The sequence below is a fragment of the Prionailurus bengalensis genome, chromosome A2 (genome assembly GCF_016509475.1).
Source record: "Prionailurus bengalensis isolate Pbe53 chromosome A2, Fcat_Pben_1.1_paternal_pri, whole genome shotgun sequence".
NCBI classification, from domain to species: domain Eukaryota; kingdom Metazoa; phylum Chordata; class Mammalia; order Carnivora; family Felidae; genus Prionailurus; species Prionailurus bengalensis.
This window is the reverse complement of record NC_057348.1, coordinates 81168159-81185626: the sequence shown is the minus strand read 5'-3', so window position 1 is coordinate 81185626 and position 17468 is coordinate 81168159. Positions and strand designations below refer to the sequence as shown.

Below are 17468 nucleotides of genomic sequence, written 5' to 3'. Positions count from 1 at the left end.
GTGGGCAAGAACTTGTTCCTCACTTGTTCATGAACGTGTATTGCTTTCTCTTTCATGAGGTTTTCTTTACCTGTTGTGGGTTTTAAGAACTGTCAATGTAAATTTTAAGAAAATTACTTTTCCTGGTTGAATAGCTAATACAACAGGTAACGTGTTTACATTTTCCAAGTTCAGACGTACGTGGAGAAGATCATGAATGACATTCTCATCTTCTTACTAAAAGCCTCCTTTCCTTTGTAGGATCAAAGTGTTTAACTTTGTTGGTTGAAATCCATCCTGTTAACAATGTGAAGGTTCTAAAAGCTGTGGATAGCTATATTTGGGTGCAGGTAAGCGAGCATGTCCATTTATCACTCATCTCACTAATCAGAAGGCGTGAAATCTAGAGGCAGTGGTGCTTACGAAGTGTTTTCACACCCATTATCACATTCAATCCTCAAAGCAATCTGGTAGATGGGTATGGTTGGAATTATCAGCTCACCTTTTGCAAACACGGAAATCGAAACTCAAACCTAGTTCCTCTGTCTCTGTTATGTCATGGTTTGTAATGTTTTTACATGATAAAATACTCTCAACACACATTTAAGGTAAGTTTAAAGAAAAGTTTGTTTCGTGTATTCATATAGTTGACAGAGTACACATGATTAAATGGCTAAATCACTGAATTTGTCAGCTCCATGAAATGGTACAGAAGCACTGTAGGTACAGTGTGGATGGACCAGATCTAGTCAACATTCATTACAAGCACATTCTGAATTTGTGAGTTGTCCTACTCACTAAAATCTATTTGTGACATCAAAGTCAATACTCTTGGTGCCGTCACAGTTATCTACAGACATGTGCAAAGTGGTGAAAAATTTGTCACTCAGCTGAGGTTGAACAACGTGACACTGCCTTCTTGATTGAGTTCTTATCCTATAAATGAATGTCATTTTTATGATCTATTTAGCGCCATGATTCTCACATTTTTGAGCTTTTTGTTGATGATTTCACTGTTTCAAATGTCCCCCATGCATAGTGCTAAAGTGCTGGCTACTGTCCCTAAGCTCAAGAAGGCTGCCATATGCTTTATAGAGAGAATATGTGGGTTAGGTTAGCTTCGTTAGGGCATGAGTGCTGTTGACCATGAGTTTAATGCTAATGGATCAACAATATATATTAAATACGATGTGTTTTATAAAAACAGGAATACACACGAAACAAAATTATGTATTAATTCGTTGACAGAAATGTTGTGACCAGGCAGGAGCCTGTCCTTGTATGTCCCCTAGGAGTAATGGTTCAGCATTCAGTATACGGTGTTTGTGGTGACTCCATGTGATCTGACTACCACAGATGACAGTGGACTGTACATGTTCATGCAGTGCTATAGCATAACTTTCTCGTGTAACCTGAACTCTCTGCTTCTCATTGCTCCCCCCCCACCCCCGCCTACTCCCAGCCTCAAGCCAGTGGGTCTCCCTCTTGCAGTGTGTCAGGAGAGGGACCTCTCTCCCATCCCCACCCCCCCAGGTCCTTCACTGGGGGCCACTGCCTGCTTTCAGCTCCTAGGTTGTATTCCTCCTCTGTCAGGAAACTGCTATGTTTACACTGTCATCAGTACAGGGGTGACTATGGGACAGACCACACTTCCCTTTTTTGGTCTGTTCTTGGCTTCCTTAGCATGTCCACTCAGGGCTGAGTAGGCAATGGAGATACTAATGAAGGATTAGGGCAGCTAAAGGGAATTAGAGCACAGGAGGGAAAGGATTTTTATAAGTATGTAGTTGCACAGCATTGTGAATGTATTAACAACTACTGAACTGTATACTTTAAAACAGTTAAAAAGGTGATTTTTCTGTTATGCAAATTTTATCTTAATTAAAAGCAATTAATAGTACATGATGCATGACTGCATCCATAGGCCAAAGGGGAAGTCCCCACCCAAATGAGGTAAAACTCGTACTTGTCTTGAGGACCCATCTCTGTGCCTAGCCCTGCTCCCTGCTCCTCTTTCTTATGCTTCTAGAGGGAGAAAATCTTCCAAACCTCCATCCAGGACAACCCCCCCACCTCCCTTTCTCCCTCCTTCTCCCCTTTAGAGAAATGCCATTCATTGTCCACTGAATTTGGTCTTGCCCTGAAATCTGTCTCCCTTTCCTTACCAAAACATTCATGGTGATCTCTGATAGTACATTTCCCCAAGTCTGTATGTGCAGCCTTGACCTCCTTCACAGAGAAACTTGAGCAGGACAGTAGTGGTCAGGGTTTGGATCCCAACCCAGTACCTTTGGAGAATCGCCTACCAGCATGACCTGCATCTTCCAAATGGCTCCAGATATCCACCTATAGTGCATATCTTCCAACTGAGTATTAATAATCAGAGTCTAGCTCCATATCTGTGAAGATAAATATTTCCCTAATACGATGTAATCTATATAGATCTCTACTCAAACTGCAAGAAAACAAAAACCTTGCATGCTTTTATAGAGCTGTGTCTAAAACCTGTCTGTCTGTCTCTTTTTATTTTTGAGAATGAGCACACATGCAAGCAGGGGAGGGGCAGAGGAAGAGGGAGAGAGAGAATCTCAAGCAGGCTCCGTGCCCAGCACAGAGCCTGACACAGGAGCTCAGTCTCAGACTGTGAAGTCATGACCTGAGCTGAAATCAAGAGGCAGACGCTCAACTGACTGAGCACCCCCAGGTGCCCTGAAGTCTATTTATATTCTCATTCCTAGGCCTTGCTCTAAGGCTGCCTCATAATAGAAAGGAAAACCACCACCACCTAAATGGAACTTTTAAAATCATGTTCTCACTGATTGCGGCACAAACACCAGGCAAAGGCTTAGAACTTGTCAGCATCATACTCCAGGTCACAGCCCTAGGCAAGTATGCCTTGGCCACCTCTGTAGTCCCAAGGGAGGCCGAATCATTTTCTCTAGGAATATTTCCTTGTTTTGAGCCACCGAGTGTTGGCTCTTCCACTATCTGTATGGTGTCATTCAGCTTTGCTTCTCCTCAACCCCAGGACAGGCAGTTTCCTGTTTGAGGTGCAAAATTTCACAAATCGGGGCATAGTAAGTTCTACATTATTTTCATAGCTGAATTCTACAGTACTATTTTATAATTTTGAAGATTTGCCATGAAAAATGGTGTATCGTTAATGTTCTGTTTTTCAATTCTAAAAAGGAAACTTGACTATGGACAATTAAAAAAAATTTGCTAGTTCTAGGGGTGCCTGGGTGGCTGGCTCAGTTGATTAGGTGTCCGACTTCGGCTCAGGTCATGATCTCACCTTTGGTGAGTTCCAGCCCCGCATCGAACTCTCAGCTGAGAGCTCGGAGCCTGGCGCCTGCTTCAGATTCTGTGTCTTCCTCTCTCTCCCTGACCCTCCTCTGCTTGTGCTCTTTCTCTCAAAAGTAAACAAATAAACTTTAAAAAAAAATTGCCAGTTCTATTTTCATTTGTCATCATGAAAAGTTAGAACACCAGGTAATACATTTTGTCAAAAATGTTCCTAGTCTTTAGAAAGGCTGCCAATTATAAAATAAGGACATAAAAAGGTTATGTTCTTTCATAATGCTTTGAACTGTGGAGGGAAACAACAAAATTCACCGGTGGATCCTATCTAGTAAGCTGTTTTTCATGTTACAAAATGAAACTGCTGATTTATAGTCACCCTTTTGATGATGAAAGAATTAAGTCACTGGAGTCATCCCAGGGCCCCTTTTCCCTCATTATCACTGCTGATGACATCAGGCTGTTTCTGGCTGGCTGCTTTGTCCTGTGGGCTGACCCGTATGGGAGAGCATAGAGAAGGGAGAGTAGGGTGGATGGAGCCTCTTCTTCCCAACGGCAGTCATTCTATTATTTGAGGCTTGCAAATCCTCCACCACATGCCACATCGTGACTCACTCTTCTGCATTGGAAAGTCCCGTGTTACGTTGTGCTTTGTCTTTTGGATGTGGGACTTTGGAAGTTGTAGGAGAGCCTACATTTACTTGGTTGTCAAATTAAATACTACATTTAATTGCACAACAGATGTATTGACCCCTTTTTTGTGTGCTTGCAAAACAGAACTTTCTGTACTGATGTTTATATTGTTTCTGATTAGCTTCAGAATCTCATTCCAAAATAGGAAGCACCATCTCTAGAAATAAGCTTATACTTTAGCCTTACTGTTTAAATGAATTATGTTGGCCTGCCATCAATTTCCCCCTGGAAAACTGAGCTCCTGAAAGTGTTTCTTTTTCCTCCTTGCTTCCATTTGTAATGTGTGTCTGTAAACTATTCGGTGGTTCCCAGTACCTTCTAGGCTGTGTAGTAGTACAGTGATCAAACACTTTTGGAATATTTGTGTAAGCAAGGTAGTCTTTGCTTATGATTTTGGTTCATTTCCTTTTTATAGTTTCTCTACCCCCATGTGGAAAGTCACCCCCTTCCAGAGAACCATCTGTTACTGGTTTCAGAAGACAAATGTAAGTGTATCTTTAGATGATATATACAAACTTCATGAAGGGCACATCTCCTAGTGAAGTATGGGACTTGACTGAATCTTCTAGATGTTCACTCACCAGTGCTGAAGGTCCAACTGACCTTTGATGTTCATTTCAGATCTAGCACTCCTGTGGAAGGGCTTTTCCTTTTCGCCCCACTTGTCCTCTTAGGCTCTGCTCTGTTTCCCATCCCAGGAATGATGGGCTCCTATATGCATGGATTTCCATGTTTGTCACATGGTAGAGTGTAGAACAGTTGTGGAGGTCACTTTTACCTTCTTTAGTTCATCCTTCTTCAGGGTATCTGTCACCTTGGATGGAGAAGGAGGAAGGTATTAGAAGCCAGTAGAATTTGATAGTAGAATTTGAGGACACATACTTGGTCACATTCTACCTGAAATAAGATTGGGACATCCTCTAATGAAGTTTTTTTCACTTTGGATGGGGAGGGTAGCAGAGAAGGGACAAAATCCACTCGTGGATCTTACCTAGTAAGCCATGTTTCATGTTATAAAATGAAATTGCTGATTGATAATGGGAAGAACAGGCCTGGGGGTGTTAGGTTCATGTTGGCTTTCTATGCTCTTGACCAATTATCTATCTCCCATTTTTGTACCTAGTCTGGCAGAAGGTTAAGTATGGCTAATTCTAGATTGCTTCCTGAGAGAAAGGGACCATCCACAAATCTACCTAAATTGCTGAGAGTTCTCTTATTGTGAAACTGATCCCTGTAAAAATACCCCCCAATATCTTGTATAATGAGTTTTCTCCCCATTATTTTTGTGTGATATTTTCATATGATATTTGGAAATTGGAGACAAACCCTGCCAAAGGAACCCCTGTTAGCTCCAAATAAGACTGATTGTGCAGGTGAGGCCAACATTTGAGGGAACCCAGGGGAGCAGAAGGGTTAAATGTCTCATCCATTGTTGACATTGAGGAGCAGAGTAAATGCTAGATTTGCAATAGACTATGGAGAGAGGCTGGAGAAAGGTGAGTTTTGTTTTGCACTTATATTATGAAATTGCTCTCTGTGATAATACTATTTTTCCAGCCAGTTGATTCATCTGCATTGCTTTTATAAATAAACGTTCACCACTGTTAGGTGTAAAAAGGTGCTCATAATTTTCATAAAGGTTAAACTGTCTTTCTTTTGTTTATCTTTTTAAAGATATCGAAAAGTTTCATATCCAAGTCATGCAAGAAGATGGAAGTAGAGTGGTAAATATTTGAAATTTCTCTTGCTTCACAGTTTTTTCCCACAGAGTGACATTTCTAGACTGTTAAGGGTACAGTAATGTTACAGACACAGACCATTTTTTTTATTCGACGTCTTTCAGATTACAGACTTGCTGTTGTAACATGTGAAATAATGTGAGATCTATGAAGGAGTTAATTATCTCCTTTATCTTGACCTCACTGTCCAATCTCAGTCTCCTGAGATAACTCATGACAGCCTGTGTGACTCTTCCCACACCTTTACCTTGCTCATACAAACGTACACATATGCAGGAATTCAGTTGTTTTTACCAAAAGAGAATCTATTAATTTGCCATTTTTGTTTTTGCTTTTTACTTAGTATATCAGGGCTATCCCCGCAGGTTTTTAATTAGGAATGTAACCTTTTCCACTAATTTTTATGCATACATAGAATAAATGAGATCATAACATATATGGTGGGGGATAATACAGTTCAAATTTTTTTTCCTTTTTTCTTTTTCTTTTTTTTTTTTTTTTGCTTGTATGCTACTTCTCCCTTGTTTTTTCTCCTCTAACTTTTGTCTACAACCTATTATGTGTCCTTTCATGCTGTTCTTCATACGTGTATATATCTCATCCCCACCCCTGACACACCCAGAGGTTTGTTTATTATCCACTCCTTCCTCCTACAACTTTGTGGCATTACCTACAAGTCAACCTGAATATGTCAATTCATTCTTTTTAGAAACACATAATAGTCCCCAGCGTGGATGTACGCAACTTCAATCATTCTCCCATGGATGGCCACTTTTTTTTTTTTTTGAGTAAATAAATATCTTTTATTTATTTATTTTTTCAATATATGAAATTTATTGTCAAATTGGTTTCCATACAACACCCAGTGCTCATCCCAAAAGGTGCCCTCCTCAATACCCATTACCCACCCCCCCCCCTCCCACCCCCCATCAACCCTCAGTTTGTTCTCAGTTTTTAAGAGTTTCTTGTGCTTTGGCTCTCTCCCACTCTAACCTCTTTTTTTTTTTTCCTTCCCTTTCCCCATGGGTTTCTGTTAAGTTTCTCAGGATCCACATAAGAGTGAAAACATGTGGTATCTTTCTCTGTATGGCTTATTTCACTTAGCATCACACTCTCCAGTTCCATCCATGTTGCTACAAAGGGCCATATTTCGTTCTTTCTCATTGCCATGTAGTACTCCATTGTGTATATAAATCACAATTTCTTTGTCCATTCATCAGTGGATGGACATTTAGGCTCTTTCCATAATTTGGCTATTGTTGAGAGTGCTGCTATAAACATTGGGGTACAAGTGCCCCTATGCATCAGTACTCCTGTATCCCTTGGGTAAATTCCTAGCAGTGCTATTGCTGGGTCATAGGGTAGGTCTATTTTTAATTTTCTGAGGAACCTCCACACTGTTTTCCAGAGTGGCTGCACCAATTTGCATTCCCACCAACAGTGCAAGAGGGTTCTCGTTCCTCCACATCCTCGCCAGCATCTATAGTCTCCTGATTTGTTCATTTTGGCCACTCTGACTGGCATGAGGTGATATCTGAGTGTGGTTTTGATTTGTATTTCCCTGATAGGGAGCGACGTTGAGCATCTTTTCATGTGCCTGTTGGCCATCCGGATGTCTTCTTTAGAGAAGTGTCTATTCATGTTTTCTGCCCATTTCTTCACTGGGTTATTTGTTTTTCGGGTGTGGAGTTTGGTGAGCTCTTTATAGATTTTGGATACTAGCCCTTTGTCCGATATGTCATTTGCAAATATCTTTTCCCATTCCGTTGGTTGCCTTTTAGTTTTGTTGGTTGTTTCCTTTGCTGTGCAGAAGCTTTTTATCTTCATAAGGTCCCAGTAATTCATTTTTGCTTTTAATTCCCTTGCCTTTGGGGATGTGTCGAGTAAGAGATTGCTATGGCTGAGGTCAGAGAGGTCTTTTCCTGCTTTCTCCTCTAGGGTTTTGATGGTTTCCTGTCTCACATTCAGGTCCTTTATCCATTTTGAGTTTATTTTTGTGAATGGTGTGAGAAAGTGGTCTAGTTTCAACCTTCTGCATGTTGCTGTCCAGTTCTCCCAGCACCATTTGTTAAAGAGACTGTCTTTTTTCCATTGGATGTTCTTTCCTGCTTTGTCAAAGATTAGTTGGCCATATGTTTGTGGGTCTAGTTCTGGGGTTTCTATTCTATTCCATTGGTCTATGTGTCTGTTTTTGTGCCAATACCATGCTGTCTTGATGATTACAGCTTTGTAGTAGAGGCTAAAGTCTGGGATTGTGATGCCTCCTGCTTTGGTCTTCTTCTTCAAAATTACTTTGGCTATTCGGGGCCTTTTGTGGTTCCATATGAATTTTAGGATTGCTTGTTCTAGTTTTGAGAAGAATGCTGGTGCAATTTTGATTGGGATTGCATTGAATGTGTAGATAGCTTTGGGTAGTATTGACATTTTGACAATATTTATTCTTCCAATCCATGAGCAGGGAATGTCTTTCCATTTCTTTATATCTTCTTCAATTTCCTTCATAAGCTTTCTATAGTTTTCAGCATACAGATCTTTTACATCTTTGGTTAGATTTATTCCTAGGTATTTTATGCTTCTTGGTGCAATTGTGAATGGGATCAGTTTCTTTATTTGTCTTTCTGTTGCTTCATTGTTAGTGTATAAGAATGCAACTGATTTCTGTACATTGATTTTGTATCCTGCAACTTTGCTGAATTCCTGTATCAGTTCTAGCAGACTTTTGGTGGAGTCTATCGGATTTTCCATGTATAGTATCATGTCATCTGCAAAAAGTGAAAGCTTGACTTCATCTTTGCCAATTTTGATGCCTTTGATTTCCTTTTGTTGTCTGATTGCTGATGCTAGAACTTCCAACACTATGTTAAACAACAGCGGTGAGAGTGGGCATCCCTGTCGTGTTCCTGATCTCAGGGAAAAAGCTCTCAGTTTTTCCCCGTTGAGGATGATGTTAGCTGTGGGCTTTTCATAAATGGCTTTTATGATCTTTAAGTATGTTCCTTCTATCCCGACTTTCTCAAGGGTTTTTATTAAGAAAGGGTGCTGAATTTTGTCAAAGGCCTTTTCTGCATCGATTGACAGGATCATATGGTTCTTATCTTTTCTTTTATTAATGTGATGTATCATGTTGATTGATTTGAGAATATTGAACCAGCCCTGCATCCCAGGAATGAATCCCACTTGATCATGGTGAATAATTCTTTTTATATGCTGTTGAATTCGATTTGCTAGTATCTTATTGAGAATTTTTGCATCCATATTCATCAGGGATATTGGCCTGTAGTTCTCTTTTTTTACTGGGTCTCTGTCTGGTTTAGGAATCAAAGTAATACTGGCTTCATAGAATGAGTCTGGAAGTTTTCCTTCCCTTTCTATTTCTTGGAATAGCTTGAGAAGGATAGGTATTATCTCTGCTTTAAACGTCTGGTAGAACTCCCCTGGGAAGCCATCTGGTCCTGGACTCTTATTTGTTGGGAGATTTTTGATAATTGATTCAATTTATTGGCTGGTTATGGGTCTGTTCAAGCTTTCTATTTCCTCCTGATTGAGTTTTGGAAGAGTGTGGGTGTTTAGGAATTTGTCCATTTCTTCCAGGTTGTCCAATTTGTTGGCATATAATTTTTCATAGTATTCCCTGATAATTGTTTGTATCTCTGAGGGATTGGTTGTAATCATTCCATTTTCATTCATGATTTTATCTATTTGGGTCATCTTTTTCTTTTTGAGAAGCCTGGCTAGAGGTTTATCAATTTTGTTTATTTTTTCAAAAAACCAACTCTTGGTTTCATTGATCTGCTCTACAGTTTTTTTAGATTCTATATTGTTTATTTCTGCTCTGATCTTTATTATTTCTCTTCTTCTGCTGGGTTTAGGCTGCCTTTGCTGTTCTGCTTCTATTTCCTTTAGGTGTGCTGTTAGATTTTGTATTTGGGATTTTTCTTGTTTCTTGAGATAGGCCTGGATTGCAATGTATTTTCCTCTCAGGACTGCCTTCACTGCATCCCAAAGTGTTTGGATTGTTGTATTTTCATTTTCGTTTGTTTCCATATATTTTTAATTTCTTCTCTAATTGCCTGGTTGACCCACTCATTCGTTAGTAGGGTGTTCTTTAACCTCCATGCTTTTGGAGGTTTTCCAGACTTTTTCCTGTGGTTGATTTCAAGCTTCATAGCATTGTGGTCTGAAAGTATGCATGGTATAATTTCAATTCTTGTATACTTATGAAGGGCTGTTTTGTGACCCAGTATATGATCTATCTTGGAGAATGTTCCATGTGCACTCGAGAAGAAAGTATATTCTGTTGCTTTGGGATGCAGAGTTCTAAATATATCTGTCAAGTCCATCTGATCCAATGTCTCATTCAGGGCCCTTGTTTCTTTATTGACCATGTGTCTAGATGATCTATCCATTTCTGTAAGTGGGGTGTTAAAGTCCCCTGCAATTACCACATTCTTATCAATAAGGTTGCTTATGTTTATGAGTAATTGTTTAAATATTTGGGGGCTCCTGTATTCGGCGCATAGACATTTATAATTGTTAGCTCTTCCTGATGGATAGACCCTGTGATTATTATATAATGCCCTTCTTCATCTCTTGTTACAGCCTTTAATTTAAAGTCTAGTTTGTCTGATATAAGTATGGCTACTCCAGCTTTCTTTTGGCTTCCAGTAGCATGATAAATAGTTCTCCATCCCCTCACTCTCAATCTGAAGGTGTCCTCAGGTCTAAAATGAGTCTCTTGTAGACAGCAAATAGATGGGTCTTGTTTTTTTTATCCATTCTGATACCCTATGTCTTTTGGTTGGCGCATTTAGTCCATTTACATTCAGTGTTATTATAGAAAGATACGGGTTTAGAGTCATTGTGATGTCTGTATGTTTTATGCTTGTAGCGATGTCTCTGGTACTTTGTCTCACAGGACCCCCCTTAGGATCTCTTGTAGGGCTGGTTTAGTGGTGACAAATTCCTTCAGTTTTTGTTTGTTTGGGAAGACCTTTATCTCTCCTTCTATTCTAAATGACAGACTTGCTGGATAAAGGATTCTCGGCTGCATATTTTTTCTGTTCATCACATTGAAGATCTCCTGCCATGCCTTTCTGGCCTGCCAAGTTTCAAAAGAGAGATCAGTCACGAGTCTTATAGGTCTCCCTTTATATGTTAGGGCACGTTTATCCCTTGCTGCTTTCAGAATTTTCTCTTTATCCTTGTATTTTGCCAGTTTCACTATGATATGTCATGCAGAAGATCGATTCAAGTTACGTCTGAAGGGAGTTCTCTGTGCCTCTTGGATTTCAATGCCTTTTTCCTTCCCCAGTTCAGGGAAGTTCTCAGCTATTATTTCTTCAAGTACCCCTTCAGCACCTTTCCCTCTCTCTTCCTCCTCTGGGATACCAATTATGCGTATATTATTTCTTTTTAGTGTATCACTTAGTTCTCTAATTTTCCCCTCATACTCCTGGATTTTTTTCTCTCTCTTTTTCTCAGCTTCCTCTTTTTCCATAATTTTATCTTCTAGTTCACCTATTCTCTCCTCTGCCTCTTCAATCCGAACAGTGGTCGTTTCCATTTTATTTTGCATATCGTTTATAGCGTTTTTCAGCTCCTCCTGACTATTCCTTAGTCCCTTGATCTCTGTAGCAATAGATTCTCTGCTGTCCTCTATACTGTTTTCAAGCCCAGCGATTAATTTTATGACTATTATTCTAAATTCACTTTCTGTTATATTATTTAAATCCTTTTTGATCAGTTCATTAGCTGTTATTTCCTGGATATTCTTTTGAGGGGAATTCTTCCATTTGGTCATTTTGGATAGTCCCTGGAGTGGTACAGACCTGCAGGGCACTTCCCCTGTGCTGTGGTGTTTAACTGGAGTTGGTGGGCGTGGCCACAGTCAGACCTGATGTCTGCCCCCAGCCCACCGCTGGGGCCACAGTTAGACTGGTGTGTGCCTTCTCTTCCCCTCTCCTAGGGGTGGGATTCACTGTGGGGTGGCGTGGCCCGTCTGGGATACTTGCACACTGCCAGGCTTGTGGTGCTGGGGATCTGGCTTATTAGCTGGGGTGGGTAGGCAAGGTGCACGGGGGCAGGAGGGGCAGGCTTAGCTCGCTTCTCCTTCAGTGATCCACTTCAGGAGGGGCCCTGTGGCAGCGGGAGGGAGTCAGACCCGCTGCCGGAGGGGTGGTTCCGCAGAAGCACAGCGCTGGGTGTTTGTGTGGAGCAAGCAAGTTCCCTGGCAGGAACTGGTTCCCTTTGGGATTTTGGCTGGGGGATGGGCGAGGGAGATGGCGCTGGTGAGCGCCTTTGTTCCCCGCCAAACTGAGCTCTGTCGGATTGCCACTTTTTAAAAATCTGTTTTAGGGGCGCCTGGGTGGCTCAGTCGGTTAAGTGTCTGACTTCGGCTCAGGTCATGATCTCGCCGTCCATGAGTTCGAGCCCTGCATCGGGCTCTGTGCTGACAGCTCAGAGCCTGGAGCCTGTTTCAGATTCTGTGTCTCCCTCTCTCTAACCCTTCCCTGTTCATGCTCTGTCTCTCCCTGTCTCAAAAATAAATATACGTTAAAAAAAATTTTTTTTTAATCTGTTTTATAAATCATCTCAAATGTTTTTCATAGCTATATATATATGGTACACATATTTCTTTGGGTTAAATCCTCAGGGAGGGATAATTGGGTTGATGGATGTATGCATTTAATATATTTCAACAGATTTTGCTAAGATTGCTTTCCAAAACACCTTGTAACAATTCACAGTTTTACAAGCAATGTGTAAGAGAATGCTTTCCCTCTACCCATACCAATCATAGCCACATTTGCCTTTTATTTATTATTTTTATTTTTTTTACGTTTATTTTGAGAGAGAGTACAAGCAGGCAAGGGGCAGAGAGAGAGGGAGAGAGAGAATCCCAAGCAGGCTCCATGCTGATAGGGCAGAGCCTGATGTGGGGCCCGAGCCCAGGAACCAGGAGATCATGACCTGAGCTGAAATCAAGATCAGATGGCTAACCAACTGAGCCACCCAGGTGCACCTGCATTTGCCTTTTAAAAAAAATTTCCAGGGGTACCTGGGTGGCTCAGTTGGTTGAGCATCTGACTTCTGCTTAGGTCATGATCTTGTGGTTCATGAGTTCGAACCCCACATCAGGCTTGCTGCTGTCAGCCTGTCAGCACAGAGCCCACTTCAAATCTTCTGTCCCTCTCTCTATGCCCCTCCCCTGTTGCACTGTCTCAAAATAAATAAAGATTTAAAAAATTTTTTCCACTTTAATGGGTTTAAGTTGATATCATTATTTTAATTTGTATTTCCCTTAATGTTACTGGCTATGTGAATTTGTTTTTCTGAAAATTGCCTAATTATATCCTTGTCTGTTTTTTTATTGAGTTGTCTTTTTCTTGACAATTAATGTAACATAATAATATATTATTGGTATTAGAAATTATTTCCTTCACTATTTAGTCTTCATCAAAATAATCTTCTCTGAAGATTTTAATTTTAAAGTTATATGAACAACATTGAAATGAAAAATGTCATTTATTAATTATGTATCTATGATTGAAATCTCAACTCAAGAGGCTGGCTGGAAAATGACTGGAAAGTAGTCAGAGACAACCATAGAAAGTGGTTGGAGCTCTGGGCCACCAGTGGCATGGATGACAGGGCACGGACAGGGCTAGTGGTTAGAAAAGAGACCAGAGAGGAAAGGTGAAGGTAGAATCTGAAAGCCAGATGTGAGTTTAGAGGAGAGCATTCTCTAGGATTTCCAGGTCAGTGAAATAAACAAGACTAGAAGTGGGTATAGACAGAGGACTGGCTGGTTAGAAGAGGGGCTGAGAACCACGAGAGACACTGCAGAGTGAGGGCCTCTGTCAGCAGCCAACACAGTGTGGCCTCAGCACTCCATCCTTTTGTGCCCTTCTGTGAAGCATCATTGCCCTTATTCTTTAAAGGCTTGGATGACAGCGTCTTAAGGCAGTGTGCAGTTCCATGCATTCATCACATCCTGCAATAGGTAGGCAGTGTTGTAATTATCCCCATGTTTACAGAGAATACAGCCAAGGCTCACAGAGGTGAGGTAAGTCCAGAGAGGGGCAAAATTGAGATGTGAACTTGGGTTGCCACACTCTGATGATCATTTTCTTGCCAGTATATTCCTCTGTAAGTCCCCAAATCTCTCCTAATTTAACAAATTTCAGAAAAAATGGAAATAAGATGGGCTCCCCAAAGTTAAGAATTTTGTTGAAAATATAAAGGTGTTGAAGGGCAGTGCATACTCATTGGGGTAGACTTATACGATTAGTTAAATGTAACTGTAATAGAAATATGCCAAAGTACGAGGATGTGGAGAAAGGAGAACTGTCTTGCACTGTTGGTGGAATGCAAACTGGTGCAGCCACTCTGGAAAACAGTGTGGAAGTTCCTCAAAAAATTAAAAATAGACCTACCCTATGACCCAGCAGTAGCACTGCTAGGAATTTACCCAAGGAATACAAGAGTGCTGATTCGAAGGGGCACATGCACCCCAATGTTTACAGCAGTGCTATCAACAATAGCCAAATTATGGAAAGAGCCCAGAAGTCCATCAACTGATGAATGGATTAAGAAGATGTGGTGTGTATACATACACATATACATGCATACAGGAATACAAATTGGTGATGAAAAAGAATTTCATTTCCATTTGCACCAATTTCCATTTGCAAATTTCCATTTGCAACAATGTGGATGGAACTAGAGGGTATTATGCTAAGCAAAATAAGGCAGAGAAAGACAGATATCACATGGTTTCACTCATGTGGAATCTGAGGAACTCAACAAATAGGGGAAGGTAGGAAAAATAAGATAAAAACACAGAGGGAGGCAAACCATAGGAGACTCTTAAATACAGAGAACAAATTGAGGGTCGATGAGGGTGGAGAAAATGGGTGATGGGCATTAAGGAGGGCACTTGTTGGGATGAGCACTGGGTGTTGTATGAAAAGAATGAATCACTGGATTCTACTCCTGAAGCCAAGACCACACTCTATGTTAACTAACTTGAAAATTAAAAATTAAAAAAAAAAAAAGAAATATGCCAGAGTACCATAGAAATACAGAGGTAGTGAGTTTTGCCTTGGTTTTGGGGACAGGTGAAGGAGGGCTTTGTACAGGAGGCAGTGCCTAAGTTAGGCCTTGAAGGATGTGTAGTAAAGTATTGCTTGAAGGATGGGCAGTATCACCATACCCATTGTGGAAGAGATAAAAGTAAGAAGCATGGCATGAATACTTTATGGCCGATCTGGGATTGTTGCCCAATACCCCTCACCCCTAGGCCTGAGTTCTTTCCTTGGCCTCACAGCGGCTGCCTTTGGTAGTAAAGTCCTTTTGTCTGCAGATACCTGAGTGGATTAGGTGCAGAATGGGAAACTCTGAACCTTCTGTTAGCCTAGGTATTGATTTGTGGTAGGTGTGGCCTTGCCTTCAACAGCCCTGGCCTATCTGGCAAACTAGGGACAAGAATAATATTGCTTATTATAAAATGGTTGGAAAGAGTAAGTAATGAAATAATGCCTTAAATCTTTTCTGGAAAGGCTTTCCATGTATATGTGTTGGGGATCAGGGACTGCGAAAAATAAACCGTGGAAATATCTGTATGTATAATAAAGATAGAATATGCAGAATAATAATGAAATCCAGATATGGTCTCCTTTAAAATAGTTACTTATTTCTAAAATCTCTTTGCCTCTTTAGGTAATTAAAGACTCTGGTCATCTCCCGAGAGAGAGAGTAGCTGAGGATTTTGTTTGGGCTCAATGGGATATGTCAGAGCAGAGATTATACTACATTGACCTAAAGGTAAAAATGAGTCCACTGGCCTCCTTTCACAGGAACAATTTAATTTTGACATTATCGTTGTTATAATTACTGCATTTTCATTAATGGGGAAGTCAACAAAGGTTTATTAAAAACGTGAAAAGGTTTTCATCACTGTTTGCTTCTTGGTTGCTTCCTTTTCACTCTCCCTCTCTCTTTTTCTTTTTTTTACTAGTGTTTTTAATGTTTTTTTAAATTGTGATTTGTCATTTATCCTGTTTTTTCTTCTAGAAATCAAGGAGTATTTTAAAATGCCTCCAGTTTTCTGCTGATGAGAAGTTTAACTTAATGGTAAGTCTAGAGAATGATTGGACTATAGGAAATTTTATAACGCATGGCCTCCGTTTAAAGAGAGCTGTTATCAGAAAGAGCATCTTAGACTTCTTGTTGCATTAGTCACTTGTATGAGCAAGTAGCACATTTCTTGCCTCTTAAAGCTTCAACTCTATAATATATACAATTAATATAGGTGATTAGAAGAGCACATAGGAAATTTCTGCTAACTGAATGTCTCTTATTAAAGGAACAAGTATATAAGTGAGGTCTAGTAGAAGGTAATAGGAATTATCTATAGTAGATAGCTTTAAATAATTACAAGTCATTTGACCCAAAAAGACTTGTGAGGATAGTGAATTTGAGTATGGAGTAAAATGTCAATGAGAGTGTATAGTCTGATTAGTAAAAATCTAGCATCACTCTTGGCAAAGCCATTTGGAATGCTAGTCTCATGAGGAGGAATTATAAGTATCTTTTACCTGTGATGGATAGAATGTTATTCTTCTTCCCTAGGATTATTATTGGTGTCTAATATAGATTGATATCATACTGTTACAAGAATTTCATTTACTCCTCCTGCCCTTTTTTTTTTTAAACTCATTCTCCTTCTAAAGACACCCAGTCTTTCCTTCCGTACATGGTCATCTGTGTCTTGTAAAAGTCTACCCCTACTGACTGGCTTATTATATAACCTATTTATGATACTCAGATCCGAGGCAAAGTTTGCCAAGTATTAGCCCTTTAAGAAATAAATATACACCAAGCTTGTGATTGTATGTAAACGCCAGAATATTTCCAGTGGACTTCCTGTGCTGTGGATTTAGGAGATAATCTCTGAAGATAATGATGGTTAAATAAATAGGTTCTTCATCAAAAGGCAAACACAGCATTGTCAGACTTGCTCTGGGCTCAGAATTATCAACACTTAATGTTGTTTTTTGGTTTATTTTCTCATGATTTTTTTGACAGTTTGAAGCACCCTTGGATATAACATTAAGTGACTCAGGATTTAAGTAAGTTATTCATAGTTTACAACTAATTTTTATAGACACTTGTGGGCAGAATGTTTATACTTATACCTAATCTGTGGTATACAGATAAAAGGACAGTTCAGTATTCCGTGTGTGTGTGTGTGTGTGTGTGTGTGTGTGTGTGTGTGATTTTTTAGATTTCTGTCCTCTCTAGGGAACATAAACGACTTTATCAAGCACAAACACAGGGTTTTTCATGTAAAGTCAATCACATTGATTTTTGTAGCCACTTATTTCTGTAGGATGTTTCCATTTATTTTGATCTGTGGAAGTGCTCTTCTCCCTGTGATTCAATAAAAGGATTTGATGAATCAGGGAGGGCTGCATTTAGAATCCAACATCAAAACCCTTTCCTTGTTGCCATCAAAGAGGATTGTAGCTCAGTTTTATCTGTTGTGTTGCTATTTGTTTTCCTTTTTACACAAAAGGTGAGCTTTTTTCCCCCAGACTATTTTACACATAATAAAAACATGAACACTTTTGAAAAAATAGGCAGAAGCCCACTAGTGCACAGAAGAAATGAAAGTTGTCTTGAATTAGACTACTGATAACCCTAAACTGTTCTATATTTCAGTAGCTTTATTTCATCACATAGGAACACTCAGTT

At 39.9% G+C, this 17468-nt stretch overlaps 1 protein-coding gene across 7 annotated transcripts in view; it reads left to right on the top strand.

The window, feature by feature from the left end:
• The window catches only part of LOC122487795 (gamma-secretase activating protein), a 90850-nt gene that overhangs the window by 20746 nt on the left and 52636 nt on the right, over positions 1-17468 (top strand). For all 7 annotated transcript variants that reach the window (XR_006298471.1, XR_006298470.1, XM_043588680.1 and 4 more), the window contains exons 6-11: positions 241-329; positions 4388-4457; positions 5647-5696; positions 15432-15536; positions 15786-15845; positions 16800-16843. Coding sequence is in view for 5 of the 7 variants with exons in the window: in XM_043588680.1 (XP_043444615.1) it covers positions 241-329; positions 4388-4457; positions 5647-5696; positions 15432-15536; positions 15786-15845; positions 16800-16843 (418 nt within the window). In the remaining 2 variants the exon portion in view is untranslated. The remainder of the gene's footprint in view (positions 1-240; positions 330-4387; positions 4458-5646; positions 5697-15431; positions 15537-15785; positions 15846-16799; positions 16844-17468) is intronic.